Below are 22,354 nucleotides of genomic sequence, written 5' to 3' on the forward strand. Positions count from 1 at the left end.
CCTCCCTCCCTCCCTCCCATATAATTTTCCACATGTGACATCTATTAGATTTTTCCCCCCTAAGCATTATGGGAGATAAAAAATAAAGTTTCTTTAATTTCCTATAAAAATGCTCCTTTTTACTCCAGGACTGAGTTTCTGAGGTAAACGCTGGAGTTTGCAGGTTCACATTCGTCAAAAGCTAAAAGAGCGAAGGCTGCATGTCAAGCATCCTGCTGCTTTCCCCTCACATCACTGCAGGCTGCAGAGCAGAGCGCTGCCTTTCTGATGCGACTCAATAGTGGCTAACCGCCTTTCCTCAGCATTGTTCCCCAGAGGCCTTGAAGTGCTTTGGAGATAAACACTGTTTAGCAGTTAAAAGGGCCACTGAGGAAAAGCCTTATCAGATGTGTTCTCAATGGGCTGTAAGCAGCATTATTAGGCCAGACACAGATAAGGTGCAGGCTGAAACTCGGTCCAGGCGGCACTGACATGTGATCGCGGTGTGTACGCCGTCCCCTCCCATCTCCAAGTGAGAGATTAAACCTTCAACTGGAGAGAGAGATAGAGAGAGAAGGTGGGGGGACTGGCTTTAGGTATTCCCCCTGTCCCTTTTCCTGCTTTCCTTCTGGGGGTAGGAGTCAGAGTTAGGACAATGGCCAAAAAGATGGTTCCCAACCAGGCGTTGAATGGAAACACTGTTGGTGGTAGCGCCTCATTCAAAGCCTGGCCCTGGAACATTGTCCCCCCAGATCGGAGGAGTAGAATGGAGTTTGCTGGTGGCTGCCAAAAGGTTAGCAGGCTCTGTGAAAGGAGCGGGCCATTATTCACTGCCCTTTACAGAAGCCGAGCAGCCTTTGTGCTCCTCCTCCCCTTCCCTCTGAAAAACGCCGGGTTTTTTTCTCACTCCGGTGCTCCGGATCTGCGCACGACGGTTTCAGAGAAAGTGAACAGGCATGAAAAGTGCTGCACCCGCCGTCTTTCCCCTGCAGTACCGGGAACCATGAAATTCCACATATTTCCAGAATAATTTTTTTCCCCATTTTTAAATGATAAGTTGAAAGCAGGCATGAGTATGAATGTTCTGGTTTTCCATACTTACACAAGTCTGGAAGTTCAAATTCTACAATTTTCCCATTTTGTCTGATGGTGTATTTAATTAAACATAAATATGGTTGCAACACTCAAAAACACAACATTTTACAAATTGTTTTTGGTGTTTCTTTGTGAACATATTACACTTTAAATAAGACAAAAGTAATTTACAAGTAACTTTTCAGCAGCATTTAGGAGCTTGTTTGTTCTAGTTCCACTAACAGATTATTTCACTTATCACATGGGAAAAATGTCTTCTTATAAGTGAAATAATTTGCCAGTTGAACTAGTTCATTTTCTTCAGTTTTAAGGAATTATTTACTTATACAAGCTCATTTTTCTTGCTGAAAACTTGTAAGTTAGTTTTGTCTCATTTCAAGTGTACTAAGATATTTGCACTAGGAATTACACAAATACTTTTGTGTTTTTGCAGTGTGTGTCTGCTTTTGTCATTTTTAATGAAGTCATTATTAGAATTTGACTAGAATTTTTCCCACATATTTAACATGTAAATTATACTCTGTAGTAACATGTAAACATGCATCAGGCAACTATCTCAGGTAATAACATGTGACCAAACATTTCACATGCAAAATGTTTCCTGGTATGTTTTAGATATGAAAATTATATCATGCAGTAACATGCAAACTCCAAAAATTGTGCAGTAACTTTGAAAATACACTGGGCATATTTTCCCTTCTGGAAATCGCCACGTAAAATGGGGGAAAAAAACATGTTTTGCATGTATAAAACAATTTGCAGTTTTTGCTATGACTCTGTGGATGTATTTAGCAACCTTAACACGTGGGATAAACACCTGAACTTTACATTTTTCAGCAAGAAGAACTTCATGTAAAATCCATCTCATTTTTTGCTTCAGTGATGCTAAACCTCAGATTTTTCTGTTTGATGAAAAACTTTGGCTGTTAAGTGATCAAACCAACACTTTTTCCCTCCATCTTCCTTTAAAAAAAATCTCTTTTGTGTGTTGAAGTTTGTTTCTTTTTCCAAGCCCCATTCAGAGTGGCTGGTCTGGTTCAGGGGAGAACAGTTTTACATTACAACTGTGAAATCCTGGTATAAAGGCTTCCTTTGTGGTGCACCATTATTTTCGCACAAATATAGTCCATTGTCACAGTGCTGAAGTTAATTTGATCAACATTGGGGACATTTAACTGTTTTGTTCACTGAAAAGACTTGTTTCATGCTCATTTTCGGGGCCATTGAAAAGGAATGATTGGCAGAAAAATAATGTTGCCGTTAACAATTCAAAGCAATTAGTTTCCCATGGGGAGGCAGTGGGCTGCACTGGCCACCACACAGCGATGCTTTGTCATTTTATGGAGGGTCATCAGTCAACTGTCACAGCGTCTCAAAGAGCCCTCCAATCTAAATGTTTCCCTTTAGGCTTTTCCCAGAACAACAGGCTGAAAGAGCCGAGAGAGGCCGGCTCGTCTCCAGCCAATAGACATGTTGAGCAGCAAGAGGGAGGAGAGGATAATCACAAGCAGGTCTTCCACAAAGCCACAGGGAGCTTCTCAAGGTGTCTCTGCAGACATTATGCTAATATTCCCAATTAAATTGACACCTTGTGATGTCTTAAATCCATATCAGTAACATTTTTCTGTGTTTATTACCAACTTCTACAAGAATATCCAAATGAAAATTCAGATGCATTTATGGAATTTCAGTCAATCAAGAAAAAATAAACCAGAATGGACAAACCTCATGTAAAAATGTGCTTCGCCATTTTTTGTGCACCTTTCTAGGCGATGTTATACTTTACAGTAAGATGAGCAGATTATGTAAAATCAACACTTTGGAGCTTTATATCATGTTTTAAAGTTATTCCCTCATCAAAAACATACCTGAGTGTTGCTTTGATTCTTTGTTGCATGTTTGAGGAGTCCTTGAATCTCCCCTGGCAACCATTCAGATGTGCTTAAACACTTGCTCTCACAAAGCTCCGCCTTCCTCTCTCAGCTCCTTCAGACTAGCGGCAGCAATAATCAGCAAACACCAAGTGGAACTGAAAGTTTGCTGACTTCATCATGCAAACTACTTCAGTCCAATGCTCCTAAGAACGGTTGTAAACAGCATAATGGAGGAGCACTGCTGTGATGACTTGCTGAAGGTGGAGTGTTGGAAAGAGTAGGAGCTTCTTAAAGAGACAGAGGCCCAATTTCAAGGCCGTTGAAACATGTTGGTTCATTTATTTTTTATCTATTTTGATGGGATCATTGTTATGTTGAAGACTTATTTTAGGTCAAAGTTTGTGTCAAATGGAGCCGTTCTGATCAAGTCAAGTTTATTTGTTCAGAACATTTAAGCAAAAAGGCAGTTGAAGTGGTTTTACATCATCAAAAAAGTACAGTCACCAATTATTAAACAAGCAATTAATATTACATTTTTGTCAAGCAAATATTCATCACAGTATATTGATCAGTGTTCCAGTTATTATGAGTCAACTTTAAACAGGTAAGTTTTTAGCCCTGATTTAAAGGAACTCTGTGTTTCAGCTGCTTTGCAGTTTTCTGGAAGTTTGTTCCAGATTAAAGTAGCATAGAAACTGAATGCTGCTTCTCCATGTTTGGTTCTGATTCTTCTGACCAACCGGTGTTGGTTTTTGGAAGCCTAAACATTTAAAATGCTGGTCGAGTAGAATCTGAGATGGAGCTGTTACACTGAGCATTCCCAGTATGGTCTTTAGGTGAATTTGCTGGGGCATCTTCAACCAGAACAAATGTTTACCACATGAAAATAATCTGTCAGATTGTTTGGAAATCGCCTTAAAGCCATCTGCAAAATTATCGGTGGTATCTCTAAAATCATTGATGATTCCATTGTGGTAACACAAAATTTGTGGAGCATGTATTTGAAGAGCCAAAATGGTATTATCAATATCTTTGGAGACTTGTATTGTCTAACAACCTGTCTCCTGGTCTCTTACTCAATTGGACCGTCTCTTGAGTGGTCCCTAACCTCTGTGTGACCGCTGTCCACTTATGCACCCCCCCACACCACATCTTTCCTGCATGGTGTTCTTACTGGGGTGGGCGTTACTAAGGAGATGGGTGGCTAACTGCGGGGCGATGCCGTGGTTGTCCAGCGATGTCAAAGGTCCTGTCGGAGGCCAACCGTGGTCCATTCAAAAAGACGTCACTGGCAAATTCTTCACAATGTTAACATTCTCCCAAAGTCTCGGCATTTACTTACAATGGCTGACGGTGTTCAACTGGGCCATTGTGTGCAAAGCAGAACCTGATCCGCCAGCGTATGGTCGGTCAGCTTGTCAATGTAATCGTGACACGGCCCCACGCTGCTCCCTCATAATCCCATAGAGACCTCCTGTTATTGCTCAGTATAGCTGTCAGTCATCAGCATATAATCTGAGCAGCAGCCACTGAGCGATTGGGGTTTGAGAACAGGGACTTGGCGAGTTCAAGGAGATTTATATGTCATAAGCAAGGGTAATAAACTCTGAAATGCTCAGTTTTAAATGCATGTTTATTTATTTTAATGATAGTTTGTTTGCATGTTAGAGAGAATTAGAATCAGAAAGAGAGAAGATGCACTGGTTGCTTTTGTGGTGGTGGTTAAAGGAGCCTGGGAGCAAGGTTCTGGGCCATGTAATAAATTAACGTCTGACCCTTATCTTTGTGTGGCCCTTCGGAAGGCCTGTGGAAGGCCCCAACCCGGGCCCCAGTGAGAACGGGGCCCTGTGAAGAGGCTCTTTCATGGGTGTCACCGTGCGATGAATTGGCCCGGAGAAAGCATGTTTATAGACTGAGCAAAGGAGTGTGTCTTTGTGGGGAAATGTCACTGACACTGGTACAGTTTGCCTGAATGGACTATGATGACGAGGCTAATGGAGGGGCCCCACCAAGGGTGAGGGTCAGCAAATTGGGAGGGGGGTTTGAAGGGGTGGCACCCCTGAGCTCTGGACCCCCCACCCTCAGGCTCCTTTCATGCCTAGTAGCTGTAGCTAATGTTGCAATTCTTCGACCCTCCACAATGGCCAAGGAAAAAAGTCAACTTTCATAGCGGCGGGTCACCATGAGTGCTTTAGGAAATGATCGTGTAAACAGAGTGTTACCTTCTGACCTGTGGCTGAAACCTCGCAGCCGCAGACAAAACAGCCAGCCTGCTGGTATTAGACATGCCTGTTAGCGAGAGAAAGACCGCAAGCTGTGGAGAAACATTCACTTATGACTGTTTCCTTCCTTGACCCGTTTACTTATCGGTCTTTCCTTTTCCACTCCTGGTCTCAATAGACAGATTCAGACTTTTTGCTCTATTTTTAAAGGATCAGATGAAACTCTCTTCTCACCCGAGGCGTGTTTGAGTTCCCACGGTTATAAGAACGTCTTATTAGCCGTGTTACTGCCCTCTACTTGGCTTGGCTGGACAAAGTGTTTCTATACAGCTCAGTCTCTTAGCACCAGCATGTCGTGTCGTAAATGACACCAGTCCGAGTTAATTAATGAGCTGCAGGACACACAAACACTCAGTATTACTGTGGTAATAGCGTCAGTAGGTTTTAACGTCGAGGTTGCAGAAAATGTTTTACTTCACTCTCTGGACTCCAGTGGCTGATGAATCATGAAGGTGTTGACTGTAAAATAATAACTAAAATATTTGGTCTATAAATATCACATTTGTGTTCTATGTAGTATTTTCATTTTAACTTAAACGCATGTTTGGGATTATTTCTGAATTCAAAATAATCCTGATTTTGAAAGTTGAGTAAAATATTTTTTGAAACAAAAACAATCATATAATATCAGTTGGTAAAAAATATTAAAATATTGCTTCAAATAAAAAAATGACCCCCCCATTAAAATACTTATGCAGATGAAACTAAATTAGTTTTAAGAAATTATTAGTGTTGCAGAGTTAAGTGTTGTAAAGTTGTTTATTTGTACCCATTAAGCTGGCTATTAAAATGCACAGAATTTATTGAAGAAAAAATAAATAGATGATTAAATCAGGAAAATGTTACATAATGTGATGTAAATAAATAAAACATTTGAATAAATAAAAGGTTGAATGAATAGAAAAGTAAATAAATAGAATTAAAGAAAGAATATGTAAATTAGGAAATTGCTAAAACAAATAATGACTAAGTAAACAAAAAAGTGACTAGATAAAAATCTAAAACTAACTAATAAAGATATTCACTAAACTTTATTTAACTGAATCTAAACGGTCATATTGTTGATTGATTTTATGTTTTTATATAATTGGAGATAAAATCTACAACAACCTAAACTGAATAAACAAAATTAAAATGTATTTAAAACAAAGTTACATCAGCCACAGTCATCCAGAATGGACTGATTTATTAAAGTTTTCTCAGTTTTTATTGAACCGGTTAAAGGAAATAAAAAAGAAAATGAACCAGATTCTGTTTAATCCAATGCAAAATCAAACCGAAAGAGTTTTTTTCTCTTTTTTTTTTCTGTGAAAGCTTTTCGCACCTCCTCGCCGCCGGACTTTGCGACAGCCGGTCAGACTGAGACCCACCACAGTGAAAGGCTTTCTCCTCTCTTTACGGCCTCATAAATATATTGTTATCTGCGCCTGGGAAGTCAACGGCGAGATTTATTCGCACGATTAGCAGAGATAGTGAGCCAAGCATCCTGACTCATTAATTAAACAAGAGCGAGCACTACATCCACCTTAATTTCCAATCTCTGCTCAGTAGAAGAGCCACTTCTAAGTAGGCGATGAGGCATAGGAGTTCATTATATGTCGCTTAGGTGCATTTTTTAATTTTATTATGTATTTTTAAAGCGCTGGGATGCTGGCACTCTGATGAAGTTGCATGGATGAGGAGGAAGATTTATGCACTTCCTTATGACTCAAATATTAAAAATAAATCTGCTTCTTTAAAATTTTATATAAGTGATTTAATTGGAACACCAAGTTCTTCCAACAGTGTGATATTATGTGTTTGGCTTGAAACAGAAATGATAATATAACAGAATCCTCAATGTAATGATGTTAAAGGCAGGGGAAACTTGATATGAAGATAATTCCTTAAACCTAAATTCCCAGCGTTTTTGTTTTGCCGAGCTTTAGAGCCAACCCGAACCGAGTCGTGTTAGTTCGCCATCCCTTTGATCAGCTCAGCAAAGTGAATTTTCTGTCGTTCAAAGCAACTATGGAGGATTATTAATTTAGCGTCAGCTGCTAATAAACTGTCCTGCCCGATCACTCAGACGCCTTGCATGGATGGGAAATGCACCGCAGACAAATCCCAGAGGATGAAGGAACTTGTTGCAGAACATGAAGGCCCCTGAGCTTTTCCAGAACTAGATTATCTGAATAAAATTACACAGACATGGGGTTTAATCTCAATCTTAATGGGCAAATAATTTGTTTCTTTCCTCAAGATTTTGAGTTTTATAGGATAATTAATAAGTTTTGATTCTCCTTCAGACAAAAACGAGCTTTAAAAATGCAGAAAATGACAAAAAAAAAAAAGTGGTATTATCACATGTGGTTTCTCTCTCGGTGATTCATAAAATGAATTGGAATAAATGTTTTGTTTTTTATCGCAGTAGCATAAACTCACATTACCACATCAAAAAATGTGGAAAAATTCCAACTTTGATTTTATTTATTTAAGTGCAGAAAAATGTCATATTCAGTTATAAATAATTTCTAGTAATGCCACAGTTAAAGACCTATTTGGTGTTAGAACGTGCTCATCCCTCTCTAGTCAATATTACATTATATTTTCGGAAACATTTTAAAATGTTAGAGTATTCAGAGATGAATTGGCTGTGAAGACTGAGGTTAGAGAATATTAATTTTCTGTCTTTTTGTCCATTTCTTTGCTAATTCAGCTTCATGTCTCTGATCATCACAATGTCAAAAAAACCCAGTGACAAACCATTTTCTAACAAAGGGCATTAGGTTTTTGTAAAACTTGTCCTCATATTTCAGATGGTTCATAATGCTGTGCAGGTTTTGAAATATAAAGATCCCCACAGCATCATTGGTCCTCCACCATGCTTTACAGTTACTCTTAGTCTCCACATCTACCTGATCTGCTTGATCAGCACACATTTTTTGAAGAGTTTAGCAATCACCATCACGTCACTTATAAACAGCTAATTTGCCTCTAGATAGAGTCAGCTGGTTGCTATGGTGACGCTCAGGCTGTTGCCCTTTGCTGCAGTGAGCTTTGGAGAGTTTCTTTACCTCCTGCTCCATCTCTCTCATTTTTTGCCTTTTTTCCCATTTTCCTGTCTGGGTCTCCCTGAAGTTTGTTAATGTTAATAATTCTTCTAACTGTAGATGTTGGCAAGTTGAGGTGATGAGCTATTTTCCTGTCATTTCCTGACTTCTGAAGATGTTTTCTTGTCTTTTCCACGTTGAATGATGGAGATGTAGAAATCAACTCTCAGATCTGTTTATAAAAACAAAAAAATAACTAAAGTGTTCATTAAAAATGCTTTGCGAATGGAATGAGGTGACCATGGTTAATTTATAGCTTTTGGGAGAAATGGGAGAATAATGCCAGAAAATGTGTATCTAATGTAAAGTGAATAATGAAATATGTAAAGTTTGAAAATGTTACTTTACTTTTATTATTTCTGCAAAATTCCTTATTTTTAGATTAAACATTGCTACATGTAAATGTTTCCTGTTTCCTCTGATTATTATTCTACTTGTTAACAAAGAGATGGAAACAACATGAAACATTTTTTGATGTTTTGCTCTGTCGATTTTCTTTTTTGGATTAATTTAAAGGTGATTCTATTGTGTGTAAAGAGCGTTGATTGTGTCTTTGTTTCACCAAGTGGGAACAGAATAAAAAACTAAAAAATACACATCTAATTTTAGTTATGATTCTGTAAAAGGAAAAACAACTACATTATTTTGTTCTTCACTGTATAACATCTCTCAAAGTCAAATTTTGAGTTTTGTACTTAGATTTTATTTATTTGTTTTTTTATTTCTGCTACTGCTTTACAGTGCACCAATATGAGTGGAGGACACTTGGCATCATTGTCCTGTGATTTTTGCAATAAGATGCAACGCAGCAAATCTTTTTAAAGCTTGTAAGACATCTTTACAATAAACAAGTAAAAAAACACTAACCCCCTTAAAGGGAGTTGTTGAGTCCACCAGGTGGTGCTGTAACCCTCATGATCCTAATCCCCCTCCAATTAAAAGTCTCCAACAATTAATACTGATGGCTGTGAAGTTGCTTTGCCTGTTCAGTTTTTTTCTAAGATCATTTCTTTGGATTGATTTGTTGCTGGATTGTTTTGCAGGATCTCAGACGAGCAGCACGAGAAGCTGCCATTTTTCCTCTTCGGGGACTTTAACTTCAGGTTGGACACCAGGGAATTATTCGAGGTTAGTGTCCTTTTTGTTATACATGCGTGTTTTAACGGCAACAGCAAGTGCTGCCAGCTTCATGTTGATGTAGAACGTGTATTAGAGGGCAACTGCAATATAGTAAAAGTGGTTCTAGTTGTGTGCGGTCGGCTCAGAGTTATGAGTCATTAAACGCCTCACTGTTGCAGCCCCAGCTGTGTTTGCCAACTGAGTCTCCAAGTGTATTGTTATGTTATGGTGCCATTTACTCCTCCTCCTCTCCCTTCTCCTCTTGTTGCAAATGAGGCCACTGAGAACTGAAGCAGTGCAGCTAGTCTGCATTGTCCATGAGTAGATGGCCGGGGGTGGGACAAGTCATAAAAGCCCACCGCAGACAGCGATATGTCCGATGATAACAGAGTGGGAGAGTCACTCTTTTCCTCCACAATGGTCCTGGAATCAGCGGGACTACTGGTCAAGGTGTGGGCTTCAACTAGAACCCCCATTCAGAGGAGCGGGAAGCTCCCTCAGTGGAGGAATCAAATGACTGAGGAAGCACTTCACTCTGAGGCAGAGAAGAGGAAGCTTTCTGTAGTTTGTCATCCGCCCACTAGGGGATGACCGACTGAGCCGAGGCGTTCCTCGTTCATGTGTTTTCCACTCCATCAGGGGGCATTGATTCATCATCGCCTTGGAGTTAGTGCAGAATATTTGATTTTGGGGTTGTAATTGGATTACATGGACCTGCTGGTCATATGAACGTGTGTTGCTTAGGAGATAATAAATACAAGAACGCTCTCTGTTCCCGCAGATGGGAAAAACACTGAGGCTATTCAGTAGCAGGAGTCTGCAGTTACATGTCACCTGGCACACATTTAGGTTGCCACATTGACATTATTATTCTGATATCTTATCAGGGCTCTCTCGGATAAAGGATGTCGGGTTCGAAGCTTTAAAATCTACAAAAAGCAGCCATTTTTATGGTTTCTGGATGGAGGTGCAGAAGAAAAATCTGTATGGAAAATCTCAATTCCTAGTCCTCGCAATTCTGAATCGATTTTGGTCTGCTTAATTTTTTGTAAAATTATATTTTGAATGATGTTTTTTCATTTTAGAAAAAGCCGGACTGGTAAACTAAATTAGTGTTGGTAATTTAAGCTACAGGATTTTATGCACAAACAAATGTTTGTCACGTAATTCAAACTAAATATTTTAGAGTGAATAGAAACATTTGTTTCTGAATTAAAAATCATTTCTTAATCAAATCAAGACCCTAAAAGTCAGAGTTAGATACTGAAAGATTTACATCTCTAGTTCTGGGTGAAATAAGCTGAAAAGAAAGGATTATATTATCCTGAAATCTTTCCTCCTCATTTTTTTAACTTTCAATACAAATTTAAATTTTGCCCTTCTGTACTCCTCAGATTAGTGATGTCTTCATCACCGATGATGAAGACTCTGGGTAGTGAGTGAATATCGTGTCGTCAAAGTTGATCTCTTAGAAAAAGAAAAATTGAGGAAGTAAAACGTTTATTAAGTTTGATGAAGACCAAATGGTGACAGCTACATGGCTGGGTCAGAACAACTCGAACCCCATTTCCTGTGGATTGTTCACAGTGGGATAATCTATAAATGCAGTCCAAAGGAGGAATAACTCCCAACTGATGACTGATTACAATCAACACAAGCTTTAAAAAAGGTTATTTAACAAGTCAGGCTGCTTATTTTTAACTAAGCAATATATAAATCCTTAAATATTGAACTATTGTATACAGTTTGGTATTGTCCAGCTCCTCCTTTTACTGAAATATTTCATTTTTAAAAAAGTCAAAACACAAGAACTGTAACAAGGAAACACTGAGAAAAAAAGATTTAGGTAAAGTGCCTTTGGACAGTCAGTTTCCCCCTCTGCTAAAACACTGTGGCAGTTGATTGGAGGACAACAGCTGATGATGTCATCCGTTCAGAAGCTTCATAAACCCACGCTGGGATCGGCCCGTCTGATCCCAGCTGCAACCCGAGTGTTAGCGGCCAAGAGAGCCGTGATGTCACTGATAAACAAATGGGCTGGAACCTCTCCGCAGGATGTAACTCACAGCTCGGAGGCCGTTCTAAGCCCTTTAATGACAATTAATGTCAACAGGACAATTAGTGCACATCCACTGAAGTGCTTAGCTGTAGATGGGCTGCTGGTGGATCGATCCGCCATACTTATCTGCAGATTGATTCAGACACGGGGAGGTTGGCCTCTCTTTCTCAGTGTCGGGGAGTTCTTTTTTTATTGCTTTATTGTCTTTGTATCTCAGTCTGGAATCATTAAAAGGCAGTAAAATATAGCTGCATCTTACTCAGTTGGAAAATAATCAAAAAGCGAACGTATTTCCGTAAATCAATTCAAGAAGTGAAGCTCATATACAGAGTAACATAATTATAATAGTTATATCTTATAACTGTTGATGATTGATGTTTTATGGTAATAAAACCACAAATTCTTTTACAGAAAATTAGCAATGTTGAATAAAATTAATAAATATTTGGTCAGTGTTTATTTTGCATGAGTTACTGCATCAATGCACCAAGTATCAGGTACATTTGTTACATTTTCATCTGGTGCCTTTTGCTTTCACACTGCTTGGGATCGAACCAACCAAACTCTATGAAAACCAATTCCTCACCTCGCCTGTGGTGGCGCTGCACCAAGAACCACAGAAGGAAGCAACATAAAGACCTCTGAAGAAGACACCAAACACAACCTCCTTCTTTACGAAATGTGAACAAAAATGGAGTGCTTTGAGATTTTATAGGTTAAGATTTCTCTTTTGTCTTTGGTAAAAAAAAAAAAACTACAAGCCACTTTTCCCGCTAGCACTAGACTCTCGCATTGTTTTGTTTATATTTACCCAGAATGCCTTGCAAATTGTCCGCTTCCTGCTTTTGAAGCGGTCTCCGGTCCACTTGGTGTTCACATATGCATTCTAACCTTGCCAGAGTTCACCTCAACCGAACAGAGACCGAGGGTTTTAGGCGGACCAGAATCCGCTTTTTTGGTCTGCATTAGAGTTCGATTACATGTCTCCACACTTTATAGACATAAAATGCACCATAAAATGTCTGTTGTGTTGACTGTGGGCAGTGATGTGTTTGTGTACCTTTTTGTCAAATTTTTTCCTTCCACTCAACATTCCAGTGATGTGCTTGGATACAGGACTTTGTCAACAGCCCGCTTCTTTATCAATTTCCCTTTGTGGTTATTTTTCTTGTGAAGCGTGTCGGTGTCAAGTGCCCAGTTTTCCTCATGATTGTGTTGGCCATAGTTCTTTAATGCTGTGGTATGAGAAAGACGAGACACATGTTGAGCTTCCTTCACATTCAACCTGAAGATTTATTCTTCTTGTGTGTTCAGTCTTATCTATGCCACCAACGCGGCAGCGCCCCTAGCGGTTGTGTGTGGAATTGCATAGGACTAACTAAAATAACACTAAAGAACTTATTACAATGAGAAATTAAAGATACAAAAACAAAAATTATGCTGTGGTGCCTATTTTCTTACTTATCATTTTTATTTACTAATAACTTGTTTTTCACCCCTCTACATTTGCATGAGCCATAGTCACCACAATTAACCGAACTAAACAACTATAGTATATAATTGTGTGCAATCAACGTAGTTATGGTTTTTAGGTCAAATAAATCTATATTTTAGTGATATTGTGATGTACCTACAGGAGCAAAATTGAACAGTCAGGATGATTATGCTCTTTCCGTTCTTCTCTACCTTTGCTTCATTGTGGATGGTTTCACTTTGCACAACCATTATCCAGTCCTCATCTTTCCTGCATTAAGAGGCGACGGATGGCTCAGGAAAATGTTTGGGACTTTCGCTGAAAAGGAGCTGGATGTGAAAGGCTGTGGGGTTGTTATTGTCAGGAGACAAATTCCAGGTGGCAAATTCCCGACATGCTTGTGCGCCGGGATCAGTAACCACAGACCTGCAGCCGCTGCCCCCCTGCCCCCAGCCCAGGCAACCCCATTAATTGTGTCCGACAGAGGGAATTGGTTTCAATTGACCCCCATTCAGCAGGCCTTTGACTGGCAGACAAAAGACACAGCCACGTGGAGACTAATGCTGGGGTTGAGCAGCCTGGAGGTGGTCCAGGCCCCACCGGCCTCCTCTTTCCTCTCCCATGGGTCTTATCATGCCTCGGCTTGATCACGCTCTGCATCGCTGCTGATTAAAACAAGAAATCACAAAGGATGTCTTTTGAACATATAGTGTGAATCTGGGATGCTCTGCAGAGCACCTACTCATGTGCATGCTCTAAAGTCTCATTAAATTGTCCTATTTCAGCCAAAATTAAGCCAGTTATTGTTGCTGGAGTGAAGACGTAAGCAAAAAGAAGTCAGATGTTTCTGATACCGGTTTTATTTATTGCAGTTCTTTATAAGCCATTGTTTATTATAGATGTTTGCACAAATGAAGACAAACACAAAGGATGTGGGTTCTGAGATGTACTTAAGCCTCCATTTAAAAGACTCGTTAAAAACAAATCAGTTCTAAAGCAGTGAGTTTCACTAGTTTGTTTTGGGTTTTTTTTAGTTTAATTTGCTCAGAAGTCAGTTTTAATTTCTTTTATAGCTCCTTTTCTCCACAGAATAGAGTTATTTTGCCCCTTTATAAAGAAAATCCAATATTTAAAATCTGGTTTAGCTTTATTTGTTTGTTTGATCAATTTTAGAGCCATTTACTCCGTCCTCTATACCCCACATCAAAATGTTAAAGTGTCTCTCTTTACTAAGCAGTAGTCATTTAAAAATAAATCTACTGACTACTTTCCTGGTGAATTGGTTGAATTTTTAGTCAATGGGAATGGGATTACAATGTGCAGCAATAACATAACACCTGTGTGCTCGTCTTCAAGTCTTAGTTTGAGTCTTAAAAGTTAAAAGTTCATGAATTAACAGAAAAAGACTTAATAGGTATGATTTGTGGGGAAGGTTTTTCTAGAAAAAGACAATGGCTGCAATTCAGTTTCAGTTCAATTCAGTTTATTTATTCAGCCCCAATTCACAACAAATGTCACCATCCCACGTTCCTATTGATCCTAGCTATCAAATACTGCATTATGCTCAGTTAATTATTCAAATTGGCTTAAAACGTTTCTATCCAAGGAAACCAGGCAGATTCATTGGCAGCATTCACTGCTTTGGGATTTAGCGTCATCAGAAAATCACTTAATAGTTAAAAAAATAAAACTGCAGATAATGCAAACTGGAGAGTAGTAAAAGAAGAAAGTTAGGAAAAGCACAACTCTGCGTTTTACGACTGTCATCTGAATTAAATCCACATATTCTGGAACATCTTCCTTTAAACAAATGAGACTGAAGTAGAGATTTTTGGCTCTAATATTCAGCAACATGTTTGTGGGCAATTCAACTCAGCAAGTCAGCACAAACACCTCAAATCAAATGTGAAGCATGGAAGTGAGCTGTGAAAAACTCAAAATTTTACCAAGTAAATATCTTGGTACACTTGCAAAAAAAAACTAAACTGACTTAAACGTTACTGTTCTGCAAGATGTAGGAGATTATTTTAATTCAATAATTTCTTAATCTTGAAGAAAAAGTTCTAGTTCCACTGGCAAGTTAACTCATAAGAAATTTTCCCCAGGTTATAAGTTAAATAATCTGCCAGTGGATCTTTTTTTAGATCAATTAAAACAAATTTCTGTGTCTCGCTGAAAAGTTACTTGTAAGATATTTCAAGTGTACTAAGATATTTGCACCAGAAATTAGACCAAAATACGTTTGTGTTTTTGCAGTGTGGAGGGTTCATGATTTGGGTTTGCTCTGTAGTCTTGCAGTCACTGACATGAACATGCAGAAGCTGTTATGGGACCTTAAGAGCGTTGTGGAGCAACAAACGCCTGCAAGCCTAAATGAAATGCAAATTTAAATCACAAGTTTGGACTGTCAGCCAGTAAACCAGCTCTTACAACTGTTGTTGAGACATTTATACACAAATACACATTTTGTTCTTGGCTTTCTACGCTTCAGGCAAGAAATTACAGCAGTATGTGTTTCAGGGAGAGTGTTGGTATGTGCATGTACCCCCCCTCCCTCGATGTGGCCATGAATCAGCCGCGTCGATGACAGACTCGGGGCCCCGTGCCCAAATTCCCAGTATATTTAAAATCCCTCCTAATTAAACTTAATAGAATGTAAATTTAATATCTGCAGAGATTGTGTGCTGCTGGCCGGCTTGCTCCAATATAAGGATTGATAGAGGCCAGCGGGAGGGGTTAATTGCCGACTTGATCTACTGTCGCCCGGACATGGTGCGGGGCTGTTTTAATTGAGGCTGATCTGTTGGGCAGATTTCATTAGGCTCAGCTGGCCTCTCACTTACTGGATTAGCGTCCCCCTGTCGGCATCAGCAGGAACTGCAGGGGGAGGCCGGAGCGGCGGGAGGGGCCGGACCGGGCATCAATCTCCCTTCCTTTGTCCTGTGTCCTTTCTCTCGCTTGAGCAGCATGAAATTAAAGGTGGGGCCCTCAACTATCCCTGCTGAAAATGAATGCTGTAAGATGCCTTGTAATGACAGACTACTGTGATAGATCATTCATTTTCTCACCGCAGAGCACACACACACTCACTCACACTCACACACACACGACAATGTCAGGACAGATAAAAGCAAGCAGTTTTAGTGTAAGGATTAGAAACGGGTTAGCATGAATGTCATGTTTCAGCTTAACTCGGTCATGCATTGCTTTTAACTGTTTAAAAGGAAATTCAGTCTACATAACTGTAGTTTACAATCCCGAGGTCCTTTAATAGGAAAACAGATCCAGTTAATTCACAGAAATATAAAATCAAATCAATCTATTCGTCAAGACAGATTCCTGTTTGTTTAATCATGTGGATTATGAGCGCAGCCATCCATGAATTGATGTAATCTATGAATTCTTCAGACTGATTCTAAAATAGCCTAAAACTGCCAATTTAATAAATCAAACACTAACTACGCCTTAGTATGCATTAATACACACAGTGGAAACCATCTTAGCTCTACTGCAAAACTAATTTCTTCAGTCTTCCTTATTTCCACTCCAAGGAAAATGAATGGCGCTCCTGGATTGGCTGTTTTTCACGTATTATTGCAACAAAGTATTTCAGCTTCCCTAAATGCTTTTGCTTTGAAATATTGCAGATGTATGAAGAAATCTGCAAAGACTGAACTACGAATTGTCAGGGTTTTCATTTTATATACGTTTCAGTTTGATCTTACTGATTATACAGAGCAGTAACATGCAGTTTAAGGTGATAGTTTGTAAAATGCAATCCATTTAAGGAAGTCCAGCTAGCTGCATCGAGTTATTGACTTTGCAGCAATCTCTCCTCCAGCATGTGGCGACAGGAGAAAGAAGCCACAGCTCAGTAAAAGGAGCCTTCTGCCTCAACCAGCTGAGAGTTTGATAATTAAACACAAACTGAGGTTTTCAACCAATTTTTTTCTGGTTATGAGACTTTTCTGCTTACAGTGAATAAAAACTCAATGTTTAAGATTAAAGGTTCACATCAGACCAATTAAAAAATGTTTTGACAGAAATGCTTCTGTGCTTCCGTCCACCAAATTGATACGATCAAACACTTAAAAATATTGTTTTAAGGATAGATTTTATGTTTCAAGTATTTAATCATTAAAGTTGTGCTATGCCTGAAATTTTAACCATATCTGGGAGCATTTTGGTATTAAGAGTTCTTGATCAGCTGCAAATGTTTCCTCTGTAAAACCAAACCTCTTATTTAACTATAACTTAAACAAATGTAATTTTTTTGCTGGTTAGTTCAGTTGTGTGAGTTATAGTTTCTTTATTATTTATTTTATAATGCTGAAATGCAGCAGATGACATAAAGGAGTGCAGGTAGGGTAAAGGAAGTGAAATAAGGAAGATGATATCAACAGAGCCCAATGAACGTCTCTGCATTGTGAAAATGTGATAAATTATTATTTAACACGGTTAAAAAAAATCCTGAAGATAATTGGAAAAACAAGGCTGAGTGAGGTTATCATAATTCATGGACGAAGGGGTTAAAGTAAATGATGGGGGGGAAATGTAACCCCATGCTTGTTACCTTCAGCCCCAAGCCGAAACCACCAGCAGTTCATCAGCTCGTCGACGGCCGCTGTGCTGGCTGCTGAACCTAAACTTGCTAAATAAATTTGTAAATGCAAAACAATCCCTCCCCCCTCTTATTCAGGCCGACCGCGGCTCGCATGTGTGTGCGCTGCCGGATCTCGCCGGCTATAAATCAAAAGGCAGTCGGTGTAATTAAGTGTACACTACATTAGTCAGGCTAATTAATTTTGGGGGCCATCCATCCATTAACCATCGGGCCAGCACTGATTGGGTCTCTGTACTCTGGAACCCCTGACACCGGGGACTCTCCATGGCTGCTCCCAGATACACTCACGCAGATGTATATAAAGGAATAAATATGCCAACTTCCTTGTGATTTAGCTAAAAAGGGAAGCACATTTCAATAAATGGGACAGTTTTATGTATAAACACTTACTGGAGAATGCCTAGCAGGGCTGTATTTGAGTATTTCATTGCTCGGCCAAACCGTATTGACAAATCCTTTGCGTATAATGCCTGACCTACTAAATCAATATAGTTTGCTGTGAAACACAACCCTCCTAACATCGTCTTAATTGTGCTGGAGCATTACACCTCATCTGTTCGCGGCTCTGCAAGTCGAAGCAGAATTATTAGCGTTTATCCATGCCTATTTATTAGCCTCCCAGGTGACGCCTGTGGTGATATTTCCTCACAGTACAATACAGACATTTTATCTGGCAAGAGGAGTCCAATCTATCACAATGAGGGCCTATTATCCCACTGATAACCCATCTGGATATAGAAGGAGACTATTCTCTCTAGACAACAGCCCCTGTTCTCTCTCTCTCTCTTCTCTCTGTTTGCTTACTCTGCTAATGAATACAGCTCTGGAGACACAGAGGAAAGAAAGAGTTCAGCAATGAGGGCGTAACTTGAGCGATGCGGCTTTGATGGAAGCGCTGTCCATATAATTAAAACGCTGGCAAATGAAGAACAAGCAGTGGCTTCTGTTGGCGCTGCTCATTAACAACAGGCCGTTTGAGCCCGGCGCCAGTCATGCTATTGCCATTGTGTGCCTGGAAGGGAGGGGGGCAACTGTGACTGGCAGCTAGCAACACTGTGCCAACGGTGGGACAGCGTGACAAACCAAGCCAAGGATGAGCACAGAGCCTGGCACCAGCGGGGTGAGGCAACGTTGGCCCCACGGGTTGGTCCCGGTCGGGGACGCAACCCGAGTTACCCCTCAGTCCTTCACGACTGCTGCAGACCCCAGCTGGGTTTGTTTTGGCTAGTGCTAGTAAACAAAACTGAAGTTATTGTCTTAAAGAGGCCTAAAGAAGAACGACCCAGAGTCACCACAAAGCTACTACAAACTACTGATCAGGGCTGAAACCTGGTTCAACTGATGGATTCAGACCTGAACCTTCAGAGTCACATAGAGACAGCTACAAAGTCGGCCATCTGTCACCTGAAGAACATTTCCAAGATTACAGGACTAATTTTCCTGCAAGATCTAGAGAAACTCATCCATGCATATATTTAGGTGCATTGATTATTGCAAAAGTGTCTTAACAAGTCAACCAGACAGCTGCAGTTGATCCAGAACGCTGCTGCTGGTGTTCTGACCAAAACCGGGACGATAGAGCACATCACCCAGTTCTAAAGTCCTTTCAGGGATTACCAGCAGCTCAGAGAACAGATATTAATATACTTCTGTTAGTTTAAAACTCTCTGAATTATCAGCACAATACATTAAAGATCTGCTGTATCAACCTTTCAGACCTCTCAGGTCTTCCGGTTCTGCTCTGCATCAGAACCGAACAAGGAGAAGCAGCTTTCAGCTTCTGTGCAACACAAATCTGGAAAAATCCTCCAGAAAATTATATGCAAAAAAAAAACAGAAAACAAAATGCCTGTTGTAGATTGTGGGTCTTATGTAATTTGAAAATCTTCACTTTTTTTCTGTGAAGACTAGTTATGGAAACATAACTCGTCAATAAAAGTTCATTCTGATTTTGGTTAGAAGCATTTTATTTTGTTCCTCATGTAAAAGGGAAAAAATATATAAATGTCAATTTAAATGTATTTGCTTGTTTTGTTTGATCAAATGTATTGTTTAGTTAAAATACATAAACAATGTATTGTTTACTACATTGGTATTGTAGTAGACATTTGATCGAACAGTATAAATTCATATATATGAAATCTTGCTTTTGTAGCTTCTAAAAAGTTGCTAATTGTCAGTTTCCATTCATTTAAAACAACACTTTATCAGTGTTCCAAAAATGTTCTTTAAACATTTGTTTGGAGGTCCAAACCCTTTGCAATAATTTAAAATAATACATATTTAATTCAGACTTTGTGTTCTACTGTCTGTAAAGTTAAATAAATGTGTTTTTGTGCAAAGGCTAATATCTCAAATCTCATCACGGGGAAAATAAATCTGATCAAATTTGAAATAATCTTGTTTCTCTTTATTTTCTCAGTAATTTTTTCCTCAACAAAGCAGGTTCTGTATTAATCATCATATTTATGTTTCTTTTGCGTTTTAATATTCAGTTTGACTCGATGAAGTGAGAGGGAAGGGCCAGCGTCAGCTAACAGTGACGCTCTTATTTACTGCAGATGAAATGTGGCATAAACTGTGAAGGATAGGGATGCCTTTGTGCCTGGTACATAGTGTCCAACTTGTATGATGTCAGTCTATTTTTGACTAATGCAGTCCTCAGCCTTTGTAGAGCAGAGCACAGTAATTGTTCTATTTTGAAGGATGGAGTGGATGCTCGGATAACACACGTTGTCCCCAGGGTGATGGGGGGGGGGGGGGGGGGGCCCAAACATTCACTGCATGCATCATTAATTCTGGCATTTTAATCATCCAATCATTGTGATAATGTGCAAGCAAAGTATCCAGTTTCTACTGTCTTGCACAAACATTTAAGCCCGTTGAAATTTTTTACATTTCATTGCAACCACAACCTTGAAGGAGCAACACAAATTACATTCAACTGTGAATTGGAAAGAAGATGAATCAGGTATTAAATTTCCTTTACAAATAAAAATCTCAAAAATGTGTCAAGCATTTATATTTATCCCCCTTTTTACTCCTTTGCCTCCTGTATCTTGAAGCAATTGCAAGCAATGCCAGAATCTGGTCTGTATTTATTTATTTTTTGTGTGATTGTTCGTACCACTAATTCACTTCAACCACAGTCAGACTTCTATGTGAACAGTTCACAATCCCGAAACGACCAGCATTCGCAGAGGAAGAACATGGATGTCACACTTTTCTGAAAGTCATAACGGATGGAGTCGTTCATGAATAGATTTTAAAGTTATTTAGCAATCGGAGACAACAATATTGTCGCAAAACCTTCACAAGAGGAAGGAAACTAATAAAAAGAAAGCACTATTAGTATAAATTCCATTTTGACTGCAACTTTTGTAGAGAAGTCTGTTTTGTTGTGTAGTCAGAGCCGAGAGCGGTGGGACTGTGATGTAACGCGCTTCACCGACAGACTTCTTTCATAAGTTCATAATTATAATTTTCTACCTTTGTTTGCTTGCAGAATTTCAATGTCTGGCTTTTTCTGGTGCAGAAATATGACACACATCTCGGATGAAATGTGACACGGTCATTCAGACTGCAGACAATTTGAAAACTATTTAACTACAAATCCAATTCAGTTCCATAAACGGAAGTAGCACATATCATATTTTTTGGTTGGGAAAAGGTCAGACATGGGTTGTTTAGACTGTTGAGAAAAGCTGGATATGAGTCTCATAGCTTTAATGTTCTTATTTATGAGAGGATTTTTATTCTGCCTTGACTTTTCTGTTTTCTGTTGCTTTTTAAATCATTTCTAAGTTCAGGATCCTATAAGAAAAGTTACGGATTCTGTTAAAGGAAGTTAGATTTAAACATGAGTCCAAACAGTCAGCAGCAGAGTGATGTTCCTCCAGAATGGCTCATTGTAACGCCGCTGTAAACCCGCTGTTGGCACCGCTGCCTTTTAAACTCCTCTGCCCACTGACATTAACAGTCGCCAGGCCCCATTCACACTTGCGCGCAAATATCCCATCATATTTAAGAGGGCCTATTAAGGGCCGCATTGAGAATTCATGGGTCTCATGGTGTGATTTATCCGCGCCGACCACGCCGCCGGGCCCTTTCAGAAGGAGTGGCTGCGGGTTTTGTCTTAGAAGAGGCCTAAACAATGCCGAATGGGTTCATTTCTCTGAGGAGGGCCTCCTCCTGTGGCGGGTGCGGGGGTGGCCAGTGAGAGCTGGGGCCGGCCCAACATCTGTTTGTGTCCAGAGCCAGGCGGGTCCGGAGCACAGCGCGCCCCGGCGGCCCCCTTCCCCTCTCCGCGGGGGTCTTTGTTCCCGATTTCATGCTATCACAGCGGCAGCATGTTTTCCTGCGCGGAGCTGTCAGGGGCATAAAGGGCCCTGAGTGGGGTCACATCAAGAGGGATGGGCATGAAAAATTGGTAAAATGTATCACAAAGCCCACCCACTAGATGGTTGCCTAGCATCCCCCAACACTCTCCTGGGCTGAATTACACCCCTCTCCCTCACCCTGGTGGACAAACATCATTTGGATGAAATGGTGTAAACAAATTAAAGGCTGCTACTCAGAGTGAATCGATGTTCTCTGTGTGGAAGGAGGGTTTTTTCAGCTTCCCCTCCCAGAAAACGAAGCCTGTCATCCCTCCTTCTCAATAAGGAAAAATAATTAAAAGAAAATCTTTTAATAACAATAATACCATCCTGTAACATAATAAATCCTGCTCTTTGCTATTTGTACTGCGCCAACA

At 39.7% G+C, this 22,354-nt stretch overlaps 1 protein-coding gene across 3 annotated transcripts in view; it reads left to right on the top strand.

The window, feature by feature from the left end:
• The window catches only part of inpp5a (inositol polyphosphate-5-phosphatase A), a 220,012-nt gene that overhangs the window by 159,902 nt on the left and 37,756 nt on the right, over window positions 1-22,354 (top strand). For all 3 annotated transcript variants that reach the window (XM_015033581.1, XM_015033583.1, XM_015033582.1), the window contains one exon: window positions 9,366-9,450. In XM_015033581.1, the coding sequence (XP_014889067.1) occupies window positions 9,366-9,450 (85 nt within the window). The remainder of the gene's footprint in view (window positions 1-9,365; window positions 9,451-22,354) is intronic.

This window comes from Poecilia latipinna, unplaced genomic scaffold (assembly GCF_001443285.1).
Source record: "Poecilia latipinna isolate Pla-1442-1.1 unplaced genomic scaffold, P_latipinna-1.0 Scaffold273, whole genome shotgun sequence".
NCBI classification, from domain to species: Eukaryota; Metazoa; Chordata; class Actinopteri; order Cyprinodontiformes; family Poeciliidae; genus Poecilia; species Poecilia latipinna.